Consider the following 23,616-nt stretch of genomic DNA (forward strand, 5'->3'; position numbering starts at 1 on the left):
TATTGGTTCACTAGTAGTGATGCTAAAGCTGGCTGTGGAGTAAGTAAATAAATAAAACTAAGCCACATTTTTGGTAATGTCTCTTAGGATCAATGGATGTATCACTTTTTTCTCTCAATAAAATTCAGTATATTTCATATTTTGGTATACTGCCCCCTTTAAAATGGCAGTCGTTTTTACCACATAAATGTGACGAAATTAATATTTACTTCAAAATTCAAAAAAACGAAATAATAAGCTAGTAAAATCAAATGATGCTAAATCAGCTTTTTAGTACTAATGTGGATTGTACTTTGGAAAAAAACTGCACATTATTTAAGGGAGACATATTTTCGTTTTACAGAATATGCAAATTGCAGTAATTTTACTAAAATAACAGTCTGTTTTGGTTATTTTTTTTACTTCAGATAACGTTATTTACATGTCTCATGATGTTTGAATGAAGTTGATATTCTTCCATGATTGCTACTTTTTCCAATTTCTTCTTGGGGTCAACATTTCAGTGTTCCTCACCCCAGTCAGACCACTCCTAGACAGTCCTTACAAAATTATTGGTTGAGAAATTGCTATTGCAAAAAATCTATTTTTGTTATTTTTTAACAATTGAAAACAGTGGCACTAAGGTACTTAATTGTTACCCATTAATGATTTGATGTCGAGATAAAAACGCCTGCATTGGACCTTTAATTTTCCTTTTTGAAGTAGCCCAATGATTGACAGTGGTATAGTGGGTTGGGCTTTGTTGGACAACCTGAGAGCCATCACAAATGAGTGCAAGTCATTCGCTTTGGCTTTTAATGTAATTGATGAGCAAATTGGAAAGCAGAGGACGAGGGACAACGGCGCGGACACCTCACCTTAAAATGTTTCTTCATTTCAATTTAACGCAAACGAGCTTGATGTGAGCAAGGGGGAAACAAGAGCACTTGTTTTTTTTTTTTTTAAACCTTTCTCTCACCTTCACAGTGCACCTATCCACTATTTCACCTCTAGTTTAACTTATTTTGTGGTACCTCCTCGGATACCTTTGGCTTTAGAGCACTGCTTCACCTGGGCACCCTTTTACTGCAGTCTCACGAAACCGCACCAAGATTTCTTCTCCAACTTTCTAAAGCACTTCAGGGAAAAATCCACCAACAGGGAAAAAATACTTTTCTCTTCTACAAAGAAGCGCAAAAGTGACACAATGAGTCTCAAATCTGATTCTGAGCCGAACAACAATGTTGTATCCTTGGAAGAGGAGGTAAGGGGAAGATTAGTCCTTGGTGTTTTGTTACACACTTATTAATCGTGTCAGTGGCGTTGATTGCTTTTTCCAGGTCTAAGGATTCCAAGAAGTCTTATTACTTCTTAAGACTTTGATGTTTTGCATAGTGTGTAAACTTGTAGCGAATGTATCTTCATTTGTAACCTAGCTACTTTGTGTCCTATAAAGAGTTTGGTCATTGTAAAAGTTGCCTGCGAGGTTCCTGTCTTCATATTCGTTATAGCCCGGAGGTTCCGGATATCAAAGCCATTAGTAGAGTTAAATTTTTAGGTTAATGCGTCATGGCCATTGTCCATATTTTTGCGGACTATTTTCCATAGCCTTCCGGAGTGGTGTAAATTGTTATATGAAACTTTGAAAATTAAACTTCTGTAGGACTTGCATATTGCGCCATATAAATCAATGTTGGTTTTGATAGGAGTGAGGCTACTATTATTGATTTCAAATTAAATTGTATTTTTCACATGCGCCGAATACCGTGAAATGCTTACTTGCTCAGAATTCACTATTATTTTCACACTTCAACATAACACTTTTTAATATATTTTTTACTAAGTCAATATATTGGATAAGGATATTATGGAGCAAGGAGACCGAAAGCATGTTGACTTTCAGAATCACATTTATGGCTGTCAGTGGATTGACACTATGCGACACACCTGCTGTAACGTAGCCTACCTTGTGGGAAAGCCAGCGTGCGCTCAAACTCCAAATATTGCTTCAATGTGAGGTACAATTTATTCGTCTTGTAAAGGCGAAAATACTTTACGCGAGTTCACTACTTGTAAACTAAATGGAGGATTTCTTAATTAACCTCTTAAGGATCGGACTCTTTATTTTTTCAATTTTCGCCTAAAATGACATACACAAATCTAATTGCCTGTAGCTCAGGACCTGAAGCAAGGATATGCAAATTCTTGATATCAATTGAAAGGAAACACTTTTGAAGTTTGTGAAATTAATGTAGGAGAATATAACACATTAGATCTGGTAAACTGCAAACAGTGGGGCCCTGTGGGAATCTCATTTTATTAGTCACCCTTGAGATCATTCCAGAAAAAAAAGTTGGATTTCGATTTCCTGTGTGGGATGTATGTTCAGCTTAGTCTTCCCTTCATAATTGAGACCTTAATAGCTGAACATTTGAGTTCCCTACATTTTTGAGGCATGAATTGGCTGCAACTGCATTTTTATTAAATACAGCAGCTTGATGGATTTTGGAGGCTACTTCACTATATGGGGAGGGGAATGCATAATCAAAATGCACACTGCACATAATCTACAAGTAGGCCTACTGAACAATCTGCAATAATTACTGCTATTCAATGGTCATTTAAGCAATAAGGCACGAGGGGGTGTGGTATATGGCCAATATTCTACGGCCAAGGGCTGTTCTTATGTGCAACGCTGAGTCTCTGGATACAGCCCTTAGCCATGGTATATTGTCCATATACCACAAACACCCGAGGTGACTTATTGCTATTATAAACTGGTTACCAACGTAATTAGAGCAGTAACAATAAATGTTTTGTCATACCCGTGGTGTATGGTGTGATATACCATGGCTGTCAGCCAATCAGCATTCAGGGCTCGAACCACCCAGTTTATAATTAAATATACCCATCGACTCTTGAAGAATATTATACGTAGGCTATGCCTCCATGAAAAACTGTTTTACTCCATTGTTCGTAAACAATGTCTTTAATTTGAACTCATGGATTTTCATTCCTTGCATCCATAGCGCCAACTATGAATTTGAGTAGTTTCTCCAGCACCATCTCTTAGCTTTATAGCAAAAAAGTGGTGGGACTGCTGTTTGGCAAAAAATGAATTAGAGATTGTGGCGTTATGTTACAGCCTTATTCTAAAATGGATTTTTTTTTTAAAGAATCCTCATCAATCTACACACAACACCCCATAATGACAAAACGAAAACATGTTTTTAGTATGTGTTGCAAATTTATATATAAAAAAATATATATATTTACATAAGTATTCAGACCCTTTGCTATGAGACTTGAAATTGAGCTCGGCGCATCCTGTTTCCATTGATAATCCTTTTGTGTTTCTACAACTTGATTGGAGTCCACCTGTGGTAAATTCAATTGATAGGACATGATTTGGAAAGGCAATTCTGTCTACATAAGGTCCCACAGTTGACAGTGCATGTCAGAGCAGAAACCAAGCCATGAGGTTGAAGGAATTGTCTTTCATTCTTGTTTGGAACTACTAAGACTCTTCCTAGAGCTGGCCGCCCAGCCAAACTGAGCAATCTGGGGAGAAGGGCCTTGGTAGGGAGGTGACCAAGAACCCGATGGTCAATCTGACAGAGCTCCAGAGGTCCTCTGTGGAGATGGGAGAACCTACCAGAAGGACAACCATCTCAGCAACACTTCACCAATCAGGCCTTTATGGTAGTAGCCTGACGGAAGCCACTCCTCAGTAAAAGGCACATGACAGCCCTCTTGAAGTTTGCCAAAAGGCACCTAAAGACTCTGACCATGAGAAACAAGATTCTCTAGTCTGACGAAACCAAGATTGAGCTCTTTGGCCTGAATGCTAAGCATCACGTCTGGAGGAAACATCCTTACGGTGAAGCATGGTGGTGGGAGCATCATGCTATGGGGATGTTATTCAGCGACAGGGACTGGGAGACTAGTCAGGATCGAGGCAAAGATGAATGGGGCGAGGTACAGAGAGCTCCTTGATGAAAACCTTCTCCAGAGCGCTCAGGACCTCAGACTGGATCAAAGGTTCACCTTCCAACAGGACAACGCAGGAGTGGCTTCGGGATGAGTCTCTGAATGTCCTTGAGTGGCCCAGCCAGAACCCGGACTTGAACCCGATCGAACATCTCTGGAGAGACCTGAAAATAGCTGTGCAGCAACGCTCCCCATCCAACCTGACAGAGCTTGAGAGAATCTGCAGAGAAGAATGGGAGAAACTCTCCAAATACAGGTGTGCCATGCTTGTAGCGTCATACCCAAGAAGACTCGAGGCTGTAATCGCTGCCAAAGGTGCTGAGGGCTGTGTTCGAATACCCATGCTAACATACTGTATACTACATACTTAATGAGTGTATATACTATTAGTTCATTTTAGTATACTGTAAACGAACGGTATCCTTTCAGTTGAGCATAGACAGGCGTAGCGCTACTATCGGAAGTTGACGCTGTTGCTATGCAACCTCTCGACTTCGGGTGTGTTCGTCAATTCAATCTGGAGTGCCAGAGTGCCCACTTGACGTTCGTAAATTCTGAGCGTTTCCCTCTCGGCGCCTTCAGCGTGCACACTGCCAGGCAGTGTCACTGGACGGTCTGGCCGAGGAGTAGGGTTGGTCCGAGCATTCTGACCATCACAAAGGCGGTCAAGCACACAAGCTAGCTGGCTAGCTACTTCCAGACACCTCACTCTGACCATTTTACTCGCCCTAGCAGAGCGGGTTATCCAGAGCGTTGGTGACTAACTGTGCTGCTGGCAACAATTTAATTACGCTTTTTTGCGACGTTTACTGACACCGGTTGTTGAGCATTCATAAATTCATCATATTCTGCGCTCTGGCACACTCAGACGAGAGTGCTCTGAAATCAGATTAGATAGCAAAGGGCAAATTTTGTCCATTGAACGCACAACGACTATAGCACTTCGCTAAAAATTACGTGAATAATCAAGTCAATAAACGTTGGGTAGTTAGTTAGATAGCATATAGTTAATATACTGGCAAGTTCGACGTATTAGTAGCCAACTAACATTACGTAGCTAACATACCGGTACCTACTGCTGTAATGATATGCTATGCAGTTCGTAAGGATAGCGTAGCCAACAAATTGTCAGCCAACGTAGCGTAACTTATTTGAAGTCATTAATTTATTACATTGCTCAACGTATTCTTAACATTTTGTCATAATTAGTTAACGCAATTTAATTTGTATCCGCTCTCGTCGTACTGCATATTCTCCACGATTTTCTACAAATCTGAAAATGTTGTGAAGCCACAGCCATTTTCTGAACTTCATTATGGGCCCTAAAAGCACAGTGTACTTACGTATTTTGGCGAATTTAGTACAACATCTGGGAACTTTTGGCGTACTAACTATTTCCATACTATGACCAATAAGCATACTTCATACTCAATTTACGTCACAAATAGTGCAGTTAGTATGAGTATTAGAACACAGCTAAGGGGTCTGAATACTTTCCGAATGCACTGTATGACATGTCATGTGTGGCTCAGCTGGTAGAGCATGGCCAGGGTTGTGGCTTCGATTCGCACGGGGGACCAGTACAGAAATGTATGCACTTACAGTAGTAAGTCTTATAAGTGACTAAAATGTAAACGATAAGGGCTGTCTATTGGAGGGGAATCCTTTTAGATATACAGTACCAGTCAAAAGTTTGGACACCTACTCACTCATTCAAGGGTTTTTCTTTTTTAGTATTTTCTACATTGTAGAATAATAGTGAAGACCTCAACTATGAAATAACACATGGAATTATGTAGTAACCAAAAAAGTGTTAAACAAATCAAAATATATTTTATTCTTCAAATTAGCCACCCTTTGCCTTGACAGCTTTGCACAGTCTTGGCATTCTCTCAACCAGATTCATGAGGTAGTCATCTGGAATGCATTTCAATTAACAGGTGTGCCGCCTTAAATTATTTGTGGAATTTCTTTCCTCGTTAATGCGTTTGAGCCAATCAGTTGTGTTGTGACAAGGTAGGGGTGGTATACAGAAGATAGCCCTACGTGGTAAAAGACCAAGTCCATATTATGGCAAGAACCGCTCAAATAAGCAAAGAGAAACGACAGTCCATCATTATTTTAAGACATGGAGGTCAGTCAATACGGAAGATTTCAAGAACTTTGAAAGTTTCTTCAAGTGTAGTCGCAAAAACATCAAGCGCTATGAAGAAACTGGCTCTCATGAGGACCGCCACAGGAATGGAAGACCCAGAGTTACCTCTGCTGCAGAGGATAAGTTCATTTAGTTACCAGCCTCAGAAATTCCAGCCCAAATAAATGCTTCACAGAGTTCAAGTAACAGACATCTCAACATCAACTGTTCAGAGGGGACTGCATAAAACCTCTACTAAAGGACACCAATAAGAAGAGACTTGCTTGGGCCAAGAAACACGAGCAATGGACATTAGACCGGTGGAAATCTGTCCTTTTGGTCTGATGAATCCAAATTGGAGATTTTTGGTTCCAACCGCCGTGTTTTTGTGAGATGCAGAGTAGGTGAATGGATGATCTCCTCATGTGTGGTTCCCACCGTGAAGCATGGGAGGAGGTGTGGGGATGCTTTGCTGGTGACACTGACCAATATAAAATCCTCCAGTAGGAGGCAGTGTAACAATTTTTGTTTTCAGCTTGAGTTCAAGCTACCCATTGTGCTGAGGCTGTTGCGATCTTACTCAGAAATGTTATAGGCCCTATATGTACACTGCTCAAAAAAATAAAGGGAACACTAAAATAACACATCCTAGATCTGAATGAATGAAATAATCTTATTAAATACTTTTTTTTTTACATAGTTGAATGTGCTGACAACAAAATCACACACAAATGATCAATGGAAATCAAATGTATCAACCCATGGAGGTCTGGATTTGGAGTCACCCTCAAAATTAAAGTGGAAAACCACACTACAGGCTGATCCAACTGATGTAATGTCCTTAAAACAAGTCAAAATGAGGCTCAGTAGTGTGTGTGTGGCCTCCACGTGCCTGTATGACCTCCCTACAACGCCTGGGCATGCTCCTGATGAGGTGGCGGATGGTCTCCTGAGGGATCTCCTCCCAGACCTGGACTAAAGCATCCGCCAACTCCTGGACAGTCTGTGGTGCAACGTGGCGTTGGTGGATGGAGCGAGACATGATGTCCCAGATGTGCTCAATTGGATTCAGGTCTGGGGAACGGGCGGGCCAGTCCATAGCATCAATGCCTTCCTCTTGCAGGAACTGCTGACACACTCCAGCCACATGAGGTCTAGCATTGTCTTGCATTAGGAGGAACCCAGGGCCAACCGCACCAGCATATGGTCTCACAAGGGGTCTGAGGATCTCATCTCGGTACCTAATGGCAGTCAGGCTACCTCTGGCGAGCACATGGAGGTCTGGATTTGGAGTCACCCTCAAAATGCCACCCCACACCATGACTGACCCACCGCCAAACCGGTCATGCTGGAGGATGTTGCAGGCAGCAGAACGTTCTCCACAGCGTCTCCAGACTCTGTCACATGTGCTCAGTGTGAACCTGCTTTCATCTGTGATGAGCACAGGGCGCCAGTGGCGAATTTGCCAATCTTGGTGTTCTCTGGCAAATGCCAAACGTCCTGCACGGTGTTTGGTTGTAAGCACAACCCCCACCTGTGGACATCGGGCCCTCATACCACCCTCATGGAGTCTGTTTCTGACCATTTGAGCAGACTCATGCACATTTGTGGCCTGCTGGAGGTCATTTTGCAGTGCTGCTCCTCCGTGCACAAAGGCGGAGGTAGCAGTCCTGCTGCTGGGTTGTTGCCCTCCTACGGCCTTCTCCACGTCTCCTGATGTACTGGCCTGTCTCCTGGTAGCACCTCCATGCTCTGGACACTACGCTGACAGACACAGCAAACCTTCTTGCCACAGCTCGCATTTATGTGCCATCCTGGATGAGCTGCACTACCTGAGCCACTTGTGTGGGTTGTAGACTCCGTCTCATGCTACCACTAGAGTGAAAGCACCGCCAGCATTCAAAAGTGACCAAAACATCAGCCAGGAAGCATAGGAACTGAAAAGTGGTCTGTGGTCACCACCTGCAAAACCAGTCCTTTATTGGGGGTGTCTTGCTAATTGCCTATAATTTCCACCTGTTGTCTATTCCATTTGCACAACAGCATCACTATTGCTCATACCAATCAAATCCTTTCTCCATAAGTGTGTAGTTGAGTAGAAAATATGCGCAAAATGTCACTTGTGAATTTCTTCACAAACTGCAATGAGATCTGTATTTTAATTCTCTACCTGCATGCATTGCACACTTTTTAAAGCTGGAATCCGCATTACGGGAAACAGTGCCACTGTTCACCCCAGCACCTTGTTTTTATTGTTTATGAAACTGAGGCAAGGAACATTCAGCATCGTGGTAAAAACAAAAATCGCAATACATAATCTGCATTGATTTCCGAGGGGGAAAAGTCTTCGTTATTTATTTTGTAATATCGCAAATGGAAGTGGCAGTTTCACCATTACTGATTCCAGCTTTAAGATATAAACTTTTTTTTTCTGTGAATTGCTAGATGGTTGTTACTGCGCTGCTATCCTAATTACCCTTGTTAGAAAAGCCAAACGGATTGTGGTCTCCCAGGAATAAAATACTCGTAGTGTCTGAAATGAAGGAAGCGTTTAGTAATTTCCAGTGGATAGTGTATTGGTGGAAATGACCCTCTGTCTTGATTAGGGAAAACCCATCTCTTGATATTGCCTCTTGTTAGTCTTTCCATGATCGTGTGTGCGTGCATACCCTATCCTCCCTTTTAATGTCCTGGAACCTCGAGCTTGGCTAGCTTCTTCTGACATAGGCTTTCTCAATTTGTCTTTTCTTGATTCCTCTGTCTGAATGCTCTTCTACCCCAGTTAAGGTCTCCGTCTGTGATGCCCATTTGGTCTAAAATTAGACGTCATTCACCCATGTGCTTAGTCGGCAGGTTCAACAAGTATCAGTTCTCTTTGGCTGAAGTGGCCTTAATTTTCCCAAAAGGCCTGTTAATGAGCCCTAGGTGGTGTTTACGTTTTATTCCTTCGCAAGCGTGTTCTCGGCCTATTTAGTGCAAAAACATTCCCGCATATGAACTGTACATGGGCAGAAGTCTCAGAATACCTAATATATTAAGTGTTCTGATATTTGCAAATTTTGCCCAAAGCCCATCAAACGCTAAAGTTAAGAATAACGCACTCACTCTGCACCCTAAAAGGCCACAGAAGTGTAGGCCTTGTCTCAATTGCTTTGTGTTGGTGTGAAGTCTCCTCAGCTGTATAATTTCAGGTTTGCTATTCTTACCTTGTGTAGCATTTTCATTGAGGCTTACTTTGGAAAATCGACCTTTTCATGATAATTTCACTGGTATGCAGGTGTCAAAGGCTCAAAGCAAACCCAAATGAACCCTGAAGTTTGACTTCTCCATTGTTGTGAATTGAAATTAGTGTCAATGCTGATAGTTGTAATTGCTAGATGTTTCCAATGTTGAATGTACACCTCTTCTGACCCGTCTCTGCTTCACCTAGTTATGGATTCTCTCTGCGTTCTCATGTACATTGGTTGGCTTCTTCACTCATTCTGACATGCCTAATAGTTGTTTTTCTGGAATTTGAAGCTACATAAGAAGTAGGCTACTTGAGCTAATAAAAGGACATTGACAAATTATAACTTGGCTATATAAACTAGGGTTGTTTTTTGTAAGGGTGTTATGTCTTGCACTTTTCATTCTATTATCCCATGCCTGCCTCACTCACGCACCCAAACATTGGTTCCTGAACCCCAAACATATTATTCCTGTTGCCAGGACAAAATGTGTTCAAAATCAAAGCATTAAAAAACAAATGGCGTAGCCAGGTTTGAATTGGGGGCATGCATATTGCCTCAACCCTCACTCTTGGATGCACCCTTGTGATTTTTATACCCTACTATGGAAACCTAATCTGACCTTTTTTAGTAGCATGTGTCTCATTTTGTGTTTCCAGGTACGAACTCTCTTTGTCAGCGGCCTTCCAGTTGACATCAAGCCACGGGAACTCTACCTGCTCTTCAGACCATTTAAGGTAGCCCCCCGATTCACCTTATTGACATGCTTAATAAGTGTATCCATCTTGTCAAGTTTGCTGTTCTTATTGTGCAACCTTCCTGCCATTTCTATGGTGACTTACAAGGTGTTTGGGGTTTTACTTGCATTTGCAGGGTTATGAAGGATCCCTTATTAAGTTGACATCAAAGCAGGTGAGATTAAGTCCATATCCAAGGTATGATGGGTACTGGAGTCTGTATAGTCGGCATGTTTGTACTGTAGACATTTTAGACTTTCTCATGACGCTCTAGTAGTCTACATATTAAATGTTTCCTTCATTACTACTGCTAACACACCATTGTTTGCATGTGGAAATGTAACAGTGTACCTTTTTTTTAAGCCAATTTAAGGGCCATCGGTCTTTCCCTGTACTGTCTCTGATGCTCTGTTCTCTCGCTCTCTTTCCCAGCCTGTCGGGTTTGTTACCTTTGATAACCGGACTGGCGCTGAAGCGGCGAAGAACGCATTAAACGTAAGCAGCCATTCAGCCGTTAATAAGCGGACATGAGGCTAGCCCTGAATTATTGAGTAGTCCTCTTCAACCTTTGGGGATATGTCTTTATGCTGAACTGCAGGTTGACACCTTGACATAAGAACGGAATGTTAACCTTGACCTCAATTCCAAAATGCAATATTGTTGGGTCATGACTGCCCACCTATGACTCAATTGTCTACTTGTCATAATGCAGTTGAAATGTGACAGGATGGCTTTTTTTACTGCGATATCTTTCACATCTGTTTCAACTAATGGAGTCCTGTATGGCCTATAACCAAAGTAAACTGAAAGCCCTCCCTTTCCATATTGTCCAGAAGCTCTACACCCCCCTCTCCTTATATAAGCGTTTTCCTCAATGGGCTTTTCTGAAGTTACCATGGTATAGTAATCTTACCTGCATGCATGTGAGCACAGACTAAAGAGCACTTTACACCTCTTCGCAGAGTATCTCCACCGCTGCCCCCTTCTCCACCCCCTTACAGTGTTCCCCATCTCTCCCTAGGGGATCCGTTTTGACCCAGAGAGTCCCCAGACTCTGCGCTTAGAGTTCGCTAAAGCCAACACGAAGATGGCAAAGAGTAAGCTGATGGCCACGCCGAACCCCACAAATATCCACCCAGCTCTAGGAGCACACTTCATTGCACGGGACCCATGTAAGTCTGCGGCTGTACCCTAGAAACACTCACCACGCGGACATAGGCTACTACCAATCCCCCTCTTTCCTCCCTCTCCTTTTAGAATATGCCCTACAGACAATGCTGGGTCAACTAATTCACCTCTACACCTCAAGTAGATTTTTCTGATCTGTTGCTTTCTCCAGATCATGTAGTTTTGTCTCGGCTGGTCAGGCACAACTAGGTAGTGCACGATGTTCCACTTCAATTAAATTCACCACAATTGTTGGAACCAGGACTTAGAGGGGTTAATCAAACCCACATACACCTGCACTTTGCTCCCCCAACATTCTGTAAAATCCCCACTTTAAATAGTCTCGGCTCCTGTCCTTCATGACGGGTCTCCAGTAGTAAGGCACGAGGAAAGGAGGCGCTTCAGACTAGCTGGACATGGACCCAGTTTGAGTGCTTGACCAGTACATCGTCCTGCCCTTATTCATGGATCACTGATCTAACATATTTGCACAGGTGTAAACAATTGGGTTGGGAACTTCATTTCACCTGTCTTATTCTGTTAAATCAAAGATCATCTGGAGGGCCAATTACTTTTTAAACATGACCATAGTCCTGGGTTATGTTTAGTAGGCACCTAAAGGGAGAACATGCTTTGAAACGGGGAGATGCTACATGACATTTCCCAGAAGTTATCTTTCTGTTCCCCCCCCAAAATAATTCCCAAGTGTAGATCAGAACTACTACTATGCATTTGAGGATATCTTTTTCATATAGATGACCTGACGGGGGCAGCACTGATCCCGGCCTCTCCCGAGGCGTGGGCCCCTTACCCCCTGTATGCCACGGAGCTTCCCCCTGGGCTCCCCCACGCTGCCTTTACCTACCCGGCCGCTGCCGCCGCTGCCGCAGCCCTCCACGCCCAGGTGAGGGACCAACCGGTGGGTCTACTGCCTCTTCAGCGTCTCACTCATTTACCATGCCTTGCTCTGTGTCGCATGTGATCGCAAACCAAGCAGGAACATGCATGGATACACATCAGGATTGGGATCAATCCCAAATAAAATGTTTCTCCTAAATTGGAAATTCATTCTTGATTGTACATGATTGAAATGGAACTACTATCATCTGACATCACAAGGAACCAGTAGTGAGCTTATCCACCCTTAAACATTCACAACCTGACACTGTATTGTTCAGCATGACAGGGGATCCATTCTGTGTGCATTTAGGGGGCTTGGTGCCAAGCCCACTGACCTGCCGGTCTTGCATACTGTAAGAAACCACAGCAGTGTCCAACCTCTGTCCGCTTCACTCCTTTCATAAAATTCCTCACAGCAACATTCCTGTGCGCAGGAATCGTTGCTAAGAGATCACAACAGAGGAAATCTGTTTTTAATTGGCTCTCAGGTTGGATTATGCATTGGTCGTTGAGTGAATCTGTTGCCCATAAAGTCCTGTTAAACTTTAGTCAAGCCTCTCCACTGTTGGCTGTTTTTATGACCTCTTAAAACCAGTAAGTGAGGACAGTCTTGACAGAACTGCTCAGGTAGAGCATTGTTTGTTTTATTCACAATGAACTCTGACCCTCAAGTATGATACATGGAATTGAGGTCTCATTAAATACGAGGTAAAGTGTCTCGCATTGTTTCTGGTGTATGACATCTGTTGCATGACATTTTAAGTTGCTTGCTTCGCCCCTGATATGCATCTTGATGGCTTTGTCTCAAGTAAAATATCATACTTTTTTTTTTTTTTTCCAGTATAAGAATGTAGCCTATCACTCTGGTGACTAGCGTGGTATGACTCTAAATGTTTTTAATGGGGTTCATTGTAAACCTTTAATCGGTTGTGACTGGTTGTCCCGAGAACCAGCTCTCGGTGAGCAGTCCAATAACTCAATGCGAGTTAAAGGTCAAAGCGGTATAGGGGTCGACCATGTTCTGCCTGCCAGCACATATCGACCTGAACCTAATGTAATGTACTTCAGGGCTACAGTGTACCTGAAGTCTTGGGTATGTTTTCCTGTAGCTGTTCCCTTTGTTCCCAATATTCTGGTTTAAGGGAATGCAGTTGTCTTTTCTCACTCACACATTCAATCCCAGTTTTTCCATGGGTGGGAATGTACTTAACCGTTCCCTTAATAGTTGTGGAATACACAACAATTGGACACCTTCCTGGAAACCACATGTTGATGGCTGGCTGCAAAAGAGACTTGATGGTGAATGTGCAGTCAAATCTCACTAACTGCTAACAGTAAAGTTCAGTGATGTGAATGAGGGGATCCATACTTCATTCATTCCCCTCAAGGTGCATAGGTAATCGTACAGTCTTAGGTCAGAGGGCCTTTTATGTAATGTGTAGCGCCTGCAGAGCTAAGCCCCCGAATTCCTCAAGTTGACTTATGAGATGCTGTGTATTCGCAGTAGTCACCAACCTTGGCCCTGGAGAACTATATGGGGTTTGTACGTTTTTATAAAAATAGTTTTATCAAATAAAATTGTAGTTGTCACATGCGCCGAATACAACAGGTGTAGTAGACCTTACCGTGAAATGCTTACTTACAAGCCCTTAACCAACAATGCAGTTAAGAAAAATTAGAGCTAAGAAAATATTTACTAAATAAACTAAAGAGAAAAAATCTTCAATAACGTGGCTATATACAGTGAGGGGGGAAGAAGTATTTGATCCCCTGCTGATTTTGTACGTTTGCCCACTGACAAAGACATGATCAGTCTATAATTTTAATGGTAGGTTTATTTGAACAGTGAGAGACAGAATAACAACAACAAAATCCAGAAAAACGCATGTCAAATGTTATAAATTGATCCACGACCCATTTTCAATGCCCTGGCTGAGGGAAGGAGGTTCTCACCCAAGATTTGACGGTACATGGCCCCGTCCATCGTCCCTTTGATGCGGTGAAGTTGTCCTGTCCCCTTAGCAGAAAAACACCCCCAAAGCATAATGTTTCCACCTCCATGTTTGACGGTGGGGATGGTGTTCTTGGGGTCATAGGCAGCATTCCTCCTCCTCCAAACATGGCGAGTTGAGTTGATGCCAAAGAGCTCGATTTTGGTCTCATCTGACCACAACACTTTCACCCAGTTCTCCTCTGAATCATTCAGATGTTCATTGGCAAAGTTCAGACGGCCCTGTATATGCGCTTTCTTGAGCAGGGGGACCTTGCGGGCGCTGCAGGATTCAGTCCTTCACGGCGTAGTGTGTTACCAATTGTTTTCTTGGTGACTATGGTCCCAGCTGCCTTGAGATCATTGACAAGATCCTCCTGTGTAGTTCTGGGCTGATTCCTCACCGTTCTCATGATCATTGCAACTCCATAAGGTGAGATCTTGCATGGAGCCCCAGGCCGAGGGAGATTGACAGTTCTTTTGTTTCTTCCATTTGCGAATAATCGCACCAACTGTTGTCCCCTTCTCACCAAGCTGCTTGGCGATGGTATTGTAGCCCATTCCAGCCTTGTGTAGGTCTACAATCTTGTCCCTGAGCTCCTTGGTCTTGGCCATGGTGGAGAGTTTGGAATCTGATTGATTGCTTGCTTCTGTGGACTGATGTCTTGTGTGTATATAGGTAACAAGCTGATATTAGGAGCACTCCCTTTAAGAGTGTGCTCCTAATCTCAGCTCGTTACCTGTATAAAAGACACCTGGGAGCCAGAAATATTTCTGATTGAGAGGGGGTCAAATACTTATTTCCCTCATTAAAATACAAATCAATTTATAACATTTCTGACATGCGTTTTTCTGGATTTTTGTTGTTATTCTGTCTCTCACTGTTCAAATAAACCTACCATTTTAAAATTATAGACTGATCATGTCTTTGTCTGTGGGCAAACGTACAAAATCAGCAGGGGATCAAATACTTTTTTTCCCTCACTGTACAGGGGGTCCCGAGTCAATGTGCGGGGGTACAGGTTAGTCGAGGTAATATGTACATGTAGTGTTAAAGTGACTATGATAGATAAAACAGCGAGTAGCAGCCTAGCACAAACACAATTTGGTTAACACGGGTATCTGGGCCCATATTTGTAGTAGTGATGATATAGATGAGCCCCCCCTCTTATTCATTGATTTTTAAAAGACAACTGATGCTAGATCTGCATTGTTTAGTGCTGGCTGGAACAAAAGCCTGCACACCTTGTAGCTCTGTTTTACTGTAGTAAAACCACCTCCCTCACAGTTGGAAGGTCTAGGGTGAAGCTACCCCTAGATGCTGATATTGAGTCAGTTTTGCATTTGCCCCACTAATGGTTAGGATTGGGGGAGTAGATGCTGATCCCCTAGATCTGTATCACAGGCGGCTGGTAGCACCTTAATTAGTGAGGACAGGCTCCTAGCAATGTCTGGAATGGAATAGATGCAATGGTATCAAACATATGGTTTCCATGTTTGATACTACTCCATTCCAGCATTTGAGCTGTCCTCCCCTCAGCAGCCTCCTGTGATCTGTACCGACAGTGGCTTGCGAAAGTATTCACCCCTCTTTGGCATTTTTCCTATTTCGTTGCCTTACAACTTGGAATTAAAATTGATTTTGGGGGGTATTGTATCATTTGATTTGCACAACATGCCTACCACTTTGAAGATGCAACTTTTCTTTTTGTGAAACAAAAAAAAAGACACAACAGAACTTGAGCGTGCAGAACTTCACCCCCCCAAAGCCAATACTTTGTAGAGCCACCTTTTGCAGCAATTACAGCTGCAAGTCTCTTGGGGTATGTCTCTATAAGCTTGGCACATCTACCAACTGGGAATTTTGCCCATTCTTCAAGGCAAAACTGCTCCAGCTCCTTCAAGTTGGATGGGTCCCGCTGGTGTACAGCAATCTTTAAGTTATACCAAAGATTCTCAATTGGATTGAGGTCTGGGCTTTGACTAGGCCATTCCAAGACATTTAAATGTTTCCCCTTAAACCACTCGAGTGTTGCTTTAGCAGTATGCTTAGGGTCATTGTTCTGCTGGAAGGTGAACCTCCATCCCAGTCTAAAATCTCTGGAAGACTGAAACCGGTTTCCCTCAACAATTTCCCTGTATTTAGCGCCATCCATCATTCCTTCAATTCTCACCAGTTTCCCAGTCCCTGCCGATGGAAAAACATCCACACAGCATGATGCTGCCACCACCATGCTTCACTGTGGGGATGGTGTTCTCGGGGTGATGAGAGGTTTGCGCCAGACATAGCGTTTTCCTCAATGGTCAAAAAGCTAAATTTTAGTCTCATCTGACCAGAGTACCTTCTTCCATATGTTTGGGGAGTCTCCCACATGCCTTTTGGCGAACTCCAAACATGTGTGCTTTTTTTATTTTTTTTTTTTTTTTAAGCAATGTATTTTCTGGCCACTCTTCCGTAAAGCCCAGCTCTGTGGAGTGTACGGCTTAAAGTGGTCCTATGGACAGATACTCCAATCTCCGCTGTGGAGCTTTGCAGCTCCTTCAGGGTTATCTTTGGTCTCTTTGTTGCCTCTCTGATTAATGCCCTCCTTGCCTGGTCTGTGGGTTTTGGTGGACGGCCCTCTCTTGGCAGGTTCGTTGTGGTGCCATATTCTTTCCATCTTTTAATAATGGATTTAATGGTGCTCTGTGGGATGTTCAAAGTTTTGGAAAAAAAATTTAACCCAACCCTGATCTGTACTTCTCCACAACCTTGTCCCTGACCTGGTTTGGAGAGCTCATTGGTCTTCATGGTGCCGCCTGCTTGATGGAGCCCCTTGCTTAGTGGTGTTGCAGACTCTGGGGCCTTTCAGTGTGTGTGTGTATATATATATATATATATATATATATATATATATATATATATATATATATATATATATATATATATATATATATATATATATACATACATATACACATACAGTGAGGGGGAAAAAAGTATTTGATCCCCTGCTGATTTTGTATGTTTGCCCACTGACAAAGAAATGATCAGTCTATAATTTTAATGGTAGGTTTATTTGAACAATGAGAGACAGAATAACAACAAAATCCAGAAAAACGCATGTCAAATGTTATAAATTGATTTGCATTTTAATGAGGGAAGTAAGTATTTGACCCCCTCTCAATCAGAAATATTTCTTGCTCCCAGGTTTCTTTTATACAGGTAACGAGCTGAGATTAGGAGCACACTCTTAAAGGGAGTGCTCCTAATCTCAATTTGTTACCTGTATAAAAGACACCTGTCCACAGAAGCAATCAATCAGATTCCAAACTCTTCACCATGGCTAAGACCAAAGAGCTCTCCAAGGATGTCAGGGACAAGATTGTAGACCTACACAAGGCTGGAATGGGCTACAAGACCATCGCCAAGCAGCTTGGTGAGAAGGTGACAACAGTTGGTTTGATTATTCGCAAATGGAAGAAACTCAAAAGAACTGTCAATCTCCCTCTGCCTGGGGCGCTCCATGCAAGATCTCACCTCGTGGAGTTGCAATGATCATGAGAACGGTGAGGAATCAGTCCAGAACTACACGAGAGGATCTTGTCAATGATCTCAAGGCAGCTGGGACCTTAGTCACCAAGAAAACAATTGGTAACACACTACGTTGTGAAGGACTGAAATCCTGCAGCGCCCGCAAGGTCCCCCTGCTCAAGAAAGCACATATACAGGGCCGTCTGAACTTTGCCAATGAACATCTGAATGATTCAGAGGAGAACTGGATGAAAGTGTTGTGGTCAGATGAGACCAAAATGGAGCTCTTTGGCATCAACTCAACTTGCTGTGTTTGGAGGAGGAGGAATGCTGCCTATGACCCCAAGAACACCATCCCCACCGTCAAACATGGAGGTGGAAACATTATTCTTTGGGGGTGTTTTTCTGCTAAGGGGACAGGACAACTTCACCGCACCAAAGGGACGATGGACAGGGCCATGTACTGTCAAATCTTGGGTGAGAACCTCCTTCCCTCAGCCAGGGCATTGAAAATGGGTCGTGGATGGGTATTCCAGCATGACAATGACCCAAAACACACAGCCAAGGCAACAAAGGAGTGGCTCAAGAAGCACATTAAGGTCCTGGAATGGCCTAGCCAGTCTCCAGACCTTAATCCCATAGGAAATCTGTGGAGAGAGCTGAAGGTTCGAGTTGCCAAACGTCAGCCTCGAAACCTTAATGACTTGGAGAAGATCTGCATAGAGGAGTGGAACAAAATCCCTCCTGAGATGTGTGTAAACCTGGTGGCCAACTACAAGAAACGTCTGACCTCTGATTGCCAACAAGGGTTTTGCCACCAAGTACTACTTATTTCCCTCATTAAAATGCAAATCAATTTATAACATTTTTGACATGCGTTTTTCTGGATTTTTTGTTGTTATTCTGTCTCTCACTGTTCAAATAAACCTACCATTAAAATTATAGACTGATCATGTCTTTGTCAGTGGGCAAACGTACAAAATCAGCAGGGGATCAAATACTTTTTTCCCTCACTGTGTGTGTATATATATATGCGATCATGTGACACTTGGATTGCACACAGATGGACTTTATTTAACTAATTATGTGACTTCTGAAGGTAATTGGTTGCACCAGATCTTATTTAGGGGCTTCATAGCAAAGGGTGTGAATACAGATGCACACACCACTTTTCTGTTAATTTTTTTTTTTGTTGAAACATCTTAATTTTTTTTTCACCAATTTGGACTATTTTGTGTATGTCCATTACATGAAATCCAAATAAAAATCCATTTTAAATTTCAGGTTGTAATGCAACAAAATAGGGAAAACGCCAAGGGGGATGAATACTTTTGCAAGGCACTGTATGGGAAACTTCACACTGGAGCCTGTGGCTAATAGTGTGCCCTAACCCGCTGCGTTTTGTTACTTAAAGTTTGACCCAACAATGGTGGCTGCTCATTGATAGGCTCCATCTCATCCTCTTTGCATAGGAAGTTAATTGTTAAGTCTATTTTCCAAGACCGAGGAATGTGCGGCATTCTGAGGGGCGTGTTCAGGGGGAAAGAAAATAATGTAACATGACCACAGGGTATGGAAGTGCCAAACACATTGTCTGGTGTTCTCCTCCAGGTGCCCTTGGCCAGAACACAAAGGTCTAATGCGTGGCACTGTCCAATGGGGGATAGGACAGGAAAACAAGTTATGGCGACGTGGTGAAAGCTACAGAAATTGGGTCTGAATACAGTAGCTTTCCTATACAGCTCAGTGGATGGTTTGTAGAGTAGATTGACACTAATGCCGTCTACGTGTGGAGTTGTATGTTAAATTTCGTGTCAGTGAAAGTCCATTATTTGACCTTGGAAAAAAAAAACATTATTTACCCCAGGATTCTTCAACTGGTGACTATCTGGGAGAATAAAGAAAAAGGAGCACTCTGTTGCGTAAATCGGATAGATTTATTGACGGGACAAACAATAGCTGCTCTTAAACAATTGAATGTCTGTAAAGCGTCTGAAGCAATATTCACACAACCAAGCATTTGGTATCCCTGAAAGTAATTTCTCTGGTAAGGTGATCAGCAGTATACTAGACCAGTATTCCACCTGAGTGGTGTTCATAAGGCACCACATGGAAGAAAATGGACAGACAGGGAGGGACTACCTTGTCTAACTCAAACACAGAACATGACCCAAGCATGGGCTTTGCTGCTGGAGTGCCCTCTCTAAGTCTGCTTTGTATTCCCCAGATGCGTTGGTATCCGTCCCCGTCTGAAACCTCACAACCAGGATGGAAATCCCGTCAGTTCTGTTAAGTGTTTAGTAAGTATGACCCTTCCCAAGAAGCCTAGCTAACGGTCTGCGTCTGAAATGGCACCTTGTTATTTGGTGCACAACTTTTGACCAGGGCCTACGTAGGAAGTAGTGCACTATAGAGTAAAGGGTTGCCTTTTCAAACTCAGCCCATGTCATCATTTCCTGGGCTGTCACATGTGATGCTTTCAGTTGGCTAATTTGTATGGACTTGCAAAACAATGTTTTTAAACAATTTTCTCAATCTCACCAGATGCCATTCAGTACCTGAAGGTTTTTGATTTTCCCTCAGAGCGGAGTAAAGGTATTTTGAACTCAATTGAATTTAAATCAGGTTTATTTAACGGACATTAAGGTGCATTACCGATGTTGCTTTCCTCGCAGAAAAATGGAAAGGAGGATTTTGCGACCGTGGAAACATCTTGCGGACGATAATCTGAAGCGGACAACAATCTGACTTTTTGACCTTTGACGGTACAGTCCCAAAAAACAACAACCTGTGCGAGCAGTCTTTACTCGAAGTGGACCTAACGCTGTGCTGAAAACTATCTAGCTGCTCTATTGGGTGTGGGAGGGTGGTGGGACTCGACAATCAATGCATGTTGAGGTATCCAGCCTGAATTAGAAATCAAAATTGTCCTCATTTCATAGTGCTTATGTTGCCATAATAGCGAGAGGTCTCGGCGGACTCCTACAGTATGTTTTCATTATTCTTAGTCTCGCTTCTTTGACGATTATCTTGGATTGAGTTGCTTACGATGTTACCTGCAGAGTAGATGCAGACATCTTGTTACTTGTCATTTTCTTTTTTCTTTTTTCAGAATGGATAATGTATGCACTGGGTTATTTTTCTTCCGCTGCTCTTTAACTGTAAACCTGTCCAAGAATGGTGATGCGGTCTGTAACCTTGGACCTTTTGAATGCATCCTCTAAAGACCCAGTTTTGCCAAAATATCTGTCTGTTTAGAGGTATATTTGAACAAAAAAGTAAGTACAAGTATTTTTGTACATCTGTGTAATGAGTATTTATGCATTTTTGTGCAATTAAATAAGTAATCTGTATAAGTTGATGTTTAGTCTGCCCTTGTGGGTTTCTTTGGTGTTATTTTTGATGGATGTTAAATCCTGTCTATAATATCCTGTTTTGAAGTAGAAAAAAGTGCAATTTTCTTTGGCTTGATGTTTAATACTGAAATATTCTGACCGTGGCAGTCAGAACTGCTACTGTACATGGACTGCTAACATGAGATTGCAGTAAAAAAAAATGCTGATCATTTCAGAATGTGAAACTGGATAATAAATGGATTCATCTGAAGCAGTGTGTTTTTTTTTTTGTTTTTGTTTTTTTAAACACTACAAGGGACTGAACTGAAGGATAGAGCATGATTGAGCTGAACATAAATGTACACTTTGAATTGGGCACTTTTGGTTTCTGGTTGCCCCCTTGATGTCCTTGGATTGTACACTGCTCAAAAAAATAAATTGAACACTTAAACAACACAAAGTAACTCCAAGTCAATCACACTTCTGTGAAATCAAAACTGTCCACTTAGGAAGCAACACTAATTGACAATACATTTCACATGCTGTTGTGCAAATGGCTAGACAACAGGTGGAAATTCTAGGCAATTAGCAAGACACCCCCAATAAAGGACTGGTTTTGCAGGTGGTGACCACTTCTCAGTTCCTATGCTTCCTGGCTGATGTTTTGGTCACTTTTGAATGCTGGCGGTGCTTTCACTCTAGTGGTAGCATGAGACTGAGTCTACAACCCACACAAGTGGCTCAGGTAGTGCAGCTCATCCAGGATGGCACATCAATGCGAGCTGTGGCAAGAAGGTTTGCTGTGTCTGTCAGCGTAGTGTCCAGAGCATGGAGGTGCTACCAAGAGACAGGCCAGTACATCAGGAGAGGTGGAGAAGGCCGTAGGAGGGCAACAACCCAGCAGCAGGACTGCTACCTCCGCCTTTGTGCAAGGAGGAGCACTGCCAGAGCCCTGCAAAATGGCCTCCAGCAGGCCACAAATGTGCATGTGTCTGCTCAAACGGTCAGAAACAGACTCCATGAGGGTGGTATGAGGGCCCGACGTCCACAGGTGGGGGTTGTGCTTACAGCCCAACACCGTGCAGGACGTTTGGCATTTGCCAGAGAACACCAAGATTGGCAAATTCGCCACTGGCGCCCTGTGCTCTTCACAGATGAAAGCAGGTTCACACTGCGCATATGTGACAGTCTGGAGATGCCGTGGAGAACGTTCTGCTGCCTGCAACATCCTCCAGCATGACCGGTTTGGCGGTGGGTCAGTCATGGTGTGGGGTGGCATTTCTTTGGGGGGCTGCACAGCCAGAGGTAGCCTGACTGCCATTAGGTACCGAGATGAGATCCTCAGACCCCTTGTGAGACCATATGCTGATGCGGTTGGCCCTGGGTTCCTCCTAATGCTAGACCTCATGTGGCTGGAGTGTGTCAGCAGTTCCTGCAAGAGGAAGGCATTGATGCTATGGACTGGCCCGCCCGTTCCCCAGACCTGAATCCAATTGAGCACATCTGGGACATCATGTGTCGCTTTAGTCCAGGTCTGGGAGGAGATCCCTCAGGAGACCATCCGCCACCTCATCAGGAGCATGCCCAGGCGTTGTAGGGAGGTCATACAGGCACGTGGAGGCCACACACACTATTGAGCCTCATTTTGACTTGTTTTAAGGACATTACATCAAAGTTGGATCAGCCTGTAGTGTGGTTTTCCACTTAAATTTTGAGGGTGACTCCAAATCCAGACCTCCATGGGTTGATAAATTTGATTTCCATTAATAATTTTTGTGTGATTTTGTTGTCAACACATTCAACTATGTAAAGAAAAAAGTATTTAATAAGATTATTTCATTCATTCAGATCTAGGATGTGTTATTTTAGTGTTCCCTTTATTTTTTTGAGCAGTTTATTTCTTTCCATCCTGCCTTTGAGTCTTTGTTATAATGGATGCCTAGGAGCAGTTGTATTGTTCTGGGGCCTCATTTTATGAACTTGTATGTACAGTGCGGGGGGAAGTATTTGATCCCCTGCTGATTTTGTACGTTTGCCCACTGACAAAGACATGATCAGTCTATAATTTTAATGGTAGGTTTATTTGAACAGTGAGAGACAGAATAACAACAAAAAAATCCAGAAAAACGCATGTCAAAAATGTTATAAATTGATTTGCATTTTAATGAGGGAAATAAGTATTTGACCCCTCTGCAAAACATGACTTAGTACTTGGTGGCAAAACCCTTGTTGGCAATCAGAGGTCAGATGTTTCTTGTAGTTGGCCACCAGGTTTGTACACATCTCAGGAGGGATTTTGTCCCACTCCTCTTCGCAGATCTTCTCCAAGTCATTAAGGTTTCGAGGCTGACGATTGGCAACTCGAACCTTCAGCTCCCTCCACAGATTTTCTATGGGATTAAGGTCTGGAGACTGGCTAGGCCACTCCAGGACCTTAATGTGCTTCTTCTTGAGCCACTCCTTTGTTGCCTTGGCCGTGTGTTTTGTGTCATTGTCATGCTGGAATACCCATCCACGACCCATTTTCAATGCCCTGGCTGAGGGAAGGAGGTTCTCACCCAAGATTTGACGGTACATGGCCCCGTCCATTGTCCCTTTGATGCGGTGAAGTTGTCCTGTCCCCTTAGCATAACAACACCCCCA

At 42.9% G+C, this 23,616-nt stretch overlaps 1 protein-coding gene across 3 annotated transcripts; it reads left to right on the forward strand.

The window, feature by feature from the left end:
- The first annotated feature begins 765 nt into the window (after positions 1–765).
- On the forward strand, positions 766–21,244 carry rbpms2a (RNA binding protein, mRNA processing factor 2a). 3 transcript variants are annotated; one of them, XR_006658176.1, is made up of 9 exons: positions 766–1,243; positions 9,990–10,067; positions 10,204–10,242; positions 10,500–10,562; positions 11,089–11,239; positions 11,990–12,153; positions 19,866–19,938; positions 20,183–20,233; positions 20,314–21,244. XR_006658176.1 is itself a non-coding variant. In XM_045212989.1 (8 exons), the coding sequence occupies exons 1-7, from the start codon at positions 1,187–1,189 to the stop codon at positions 19,929–19,931; spliced, it is 618 nt and encodes a 205-aa protein (XP_045068924.1). In that variant the 5' UTR covers positions 766–1,186; the 3' UTR covers positions 19,932–19,938; positions 20,183–21,244. The 3 variants fall into 3 exon arrangements, 2 of the variants coding, with proteins under 2 accessions (XP_045068924.1, XP_045068925.1); XM_045212989.1 differs by having other exon boundaries at positions 20,183–21,244; XM_045212990.1 differs by having other exon boundaries at positions 769–1,243; positions 11,990–12,138; positions 20,183–21,244.
- The last annotated feature ends 2,372 nt before the right edge of the window (positions 21,245–23,616 follow it).

The sequence above is a fragment of the Coregonus clupeaformis genome, unplaced genomic scaffold (genome assembly GCF_020615455.1).
Source record: "Coregonus clupeaformis isolate EN_2021a unplaced genomic scaffold, ASM2061545v1 scaf0067, whole genome shotgun sequence".
Taxonomy (NCBI): Eukaryota; Metazoa; Chordata; class Actinopteri; order Salmoniformes; family Salmonidae; genus Coregonus; species Coregonus clupeaformis.

Bases quoted from the DNA above. Each gene is read 5' to 3' on its own strand.
- rbpms2a (XM_045212989.1), top strand. From the start codon at position 1,187: ATGAGTCTCAAATCTGATTCTGAGCCGAACAACAATGTTGTATCCTTG. The intron at 1,244-9,989 runs GTAAGGGGAAGA...TTGTGTTTCCAG, and splicing joins TTGTATCCTTGGAAGAGGAG to GTACGAACTCTCTTTGTCAG. The intron at 12,154-19,865 runs GTGGGTCTACTG...TGTATTCCCCAG, and splicing joins CCCAGGTGAGGGACCAACCG to ATGCGTTGGTATCCGTCCCC.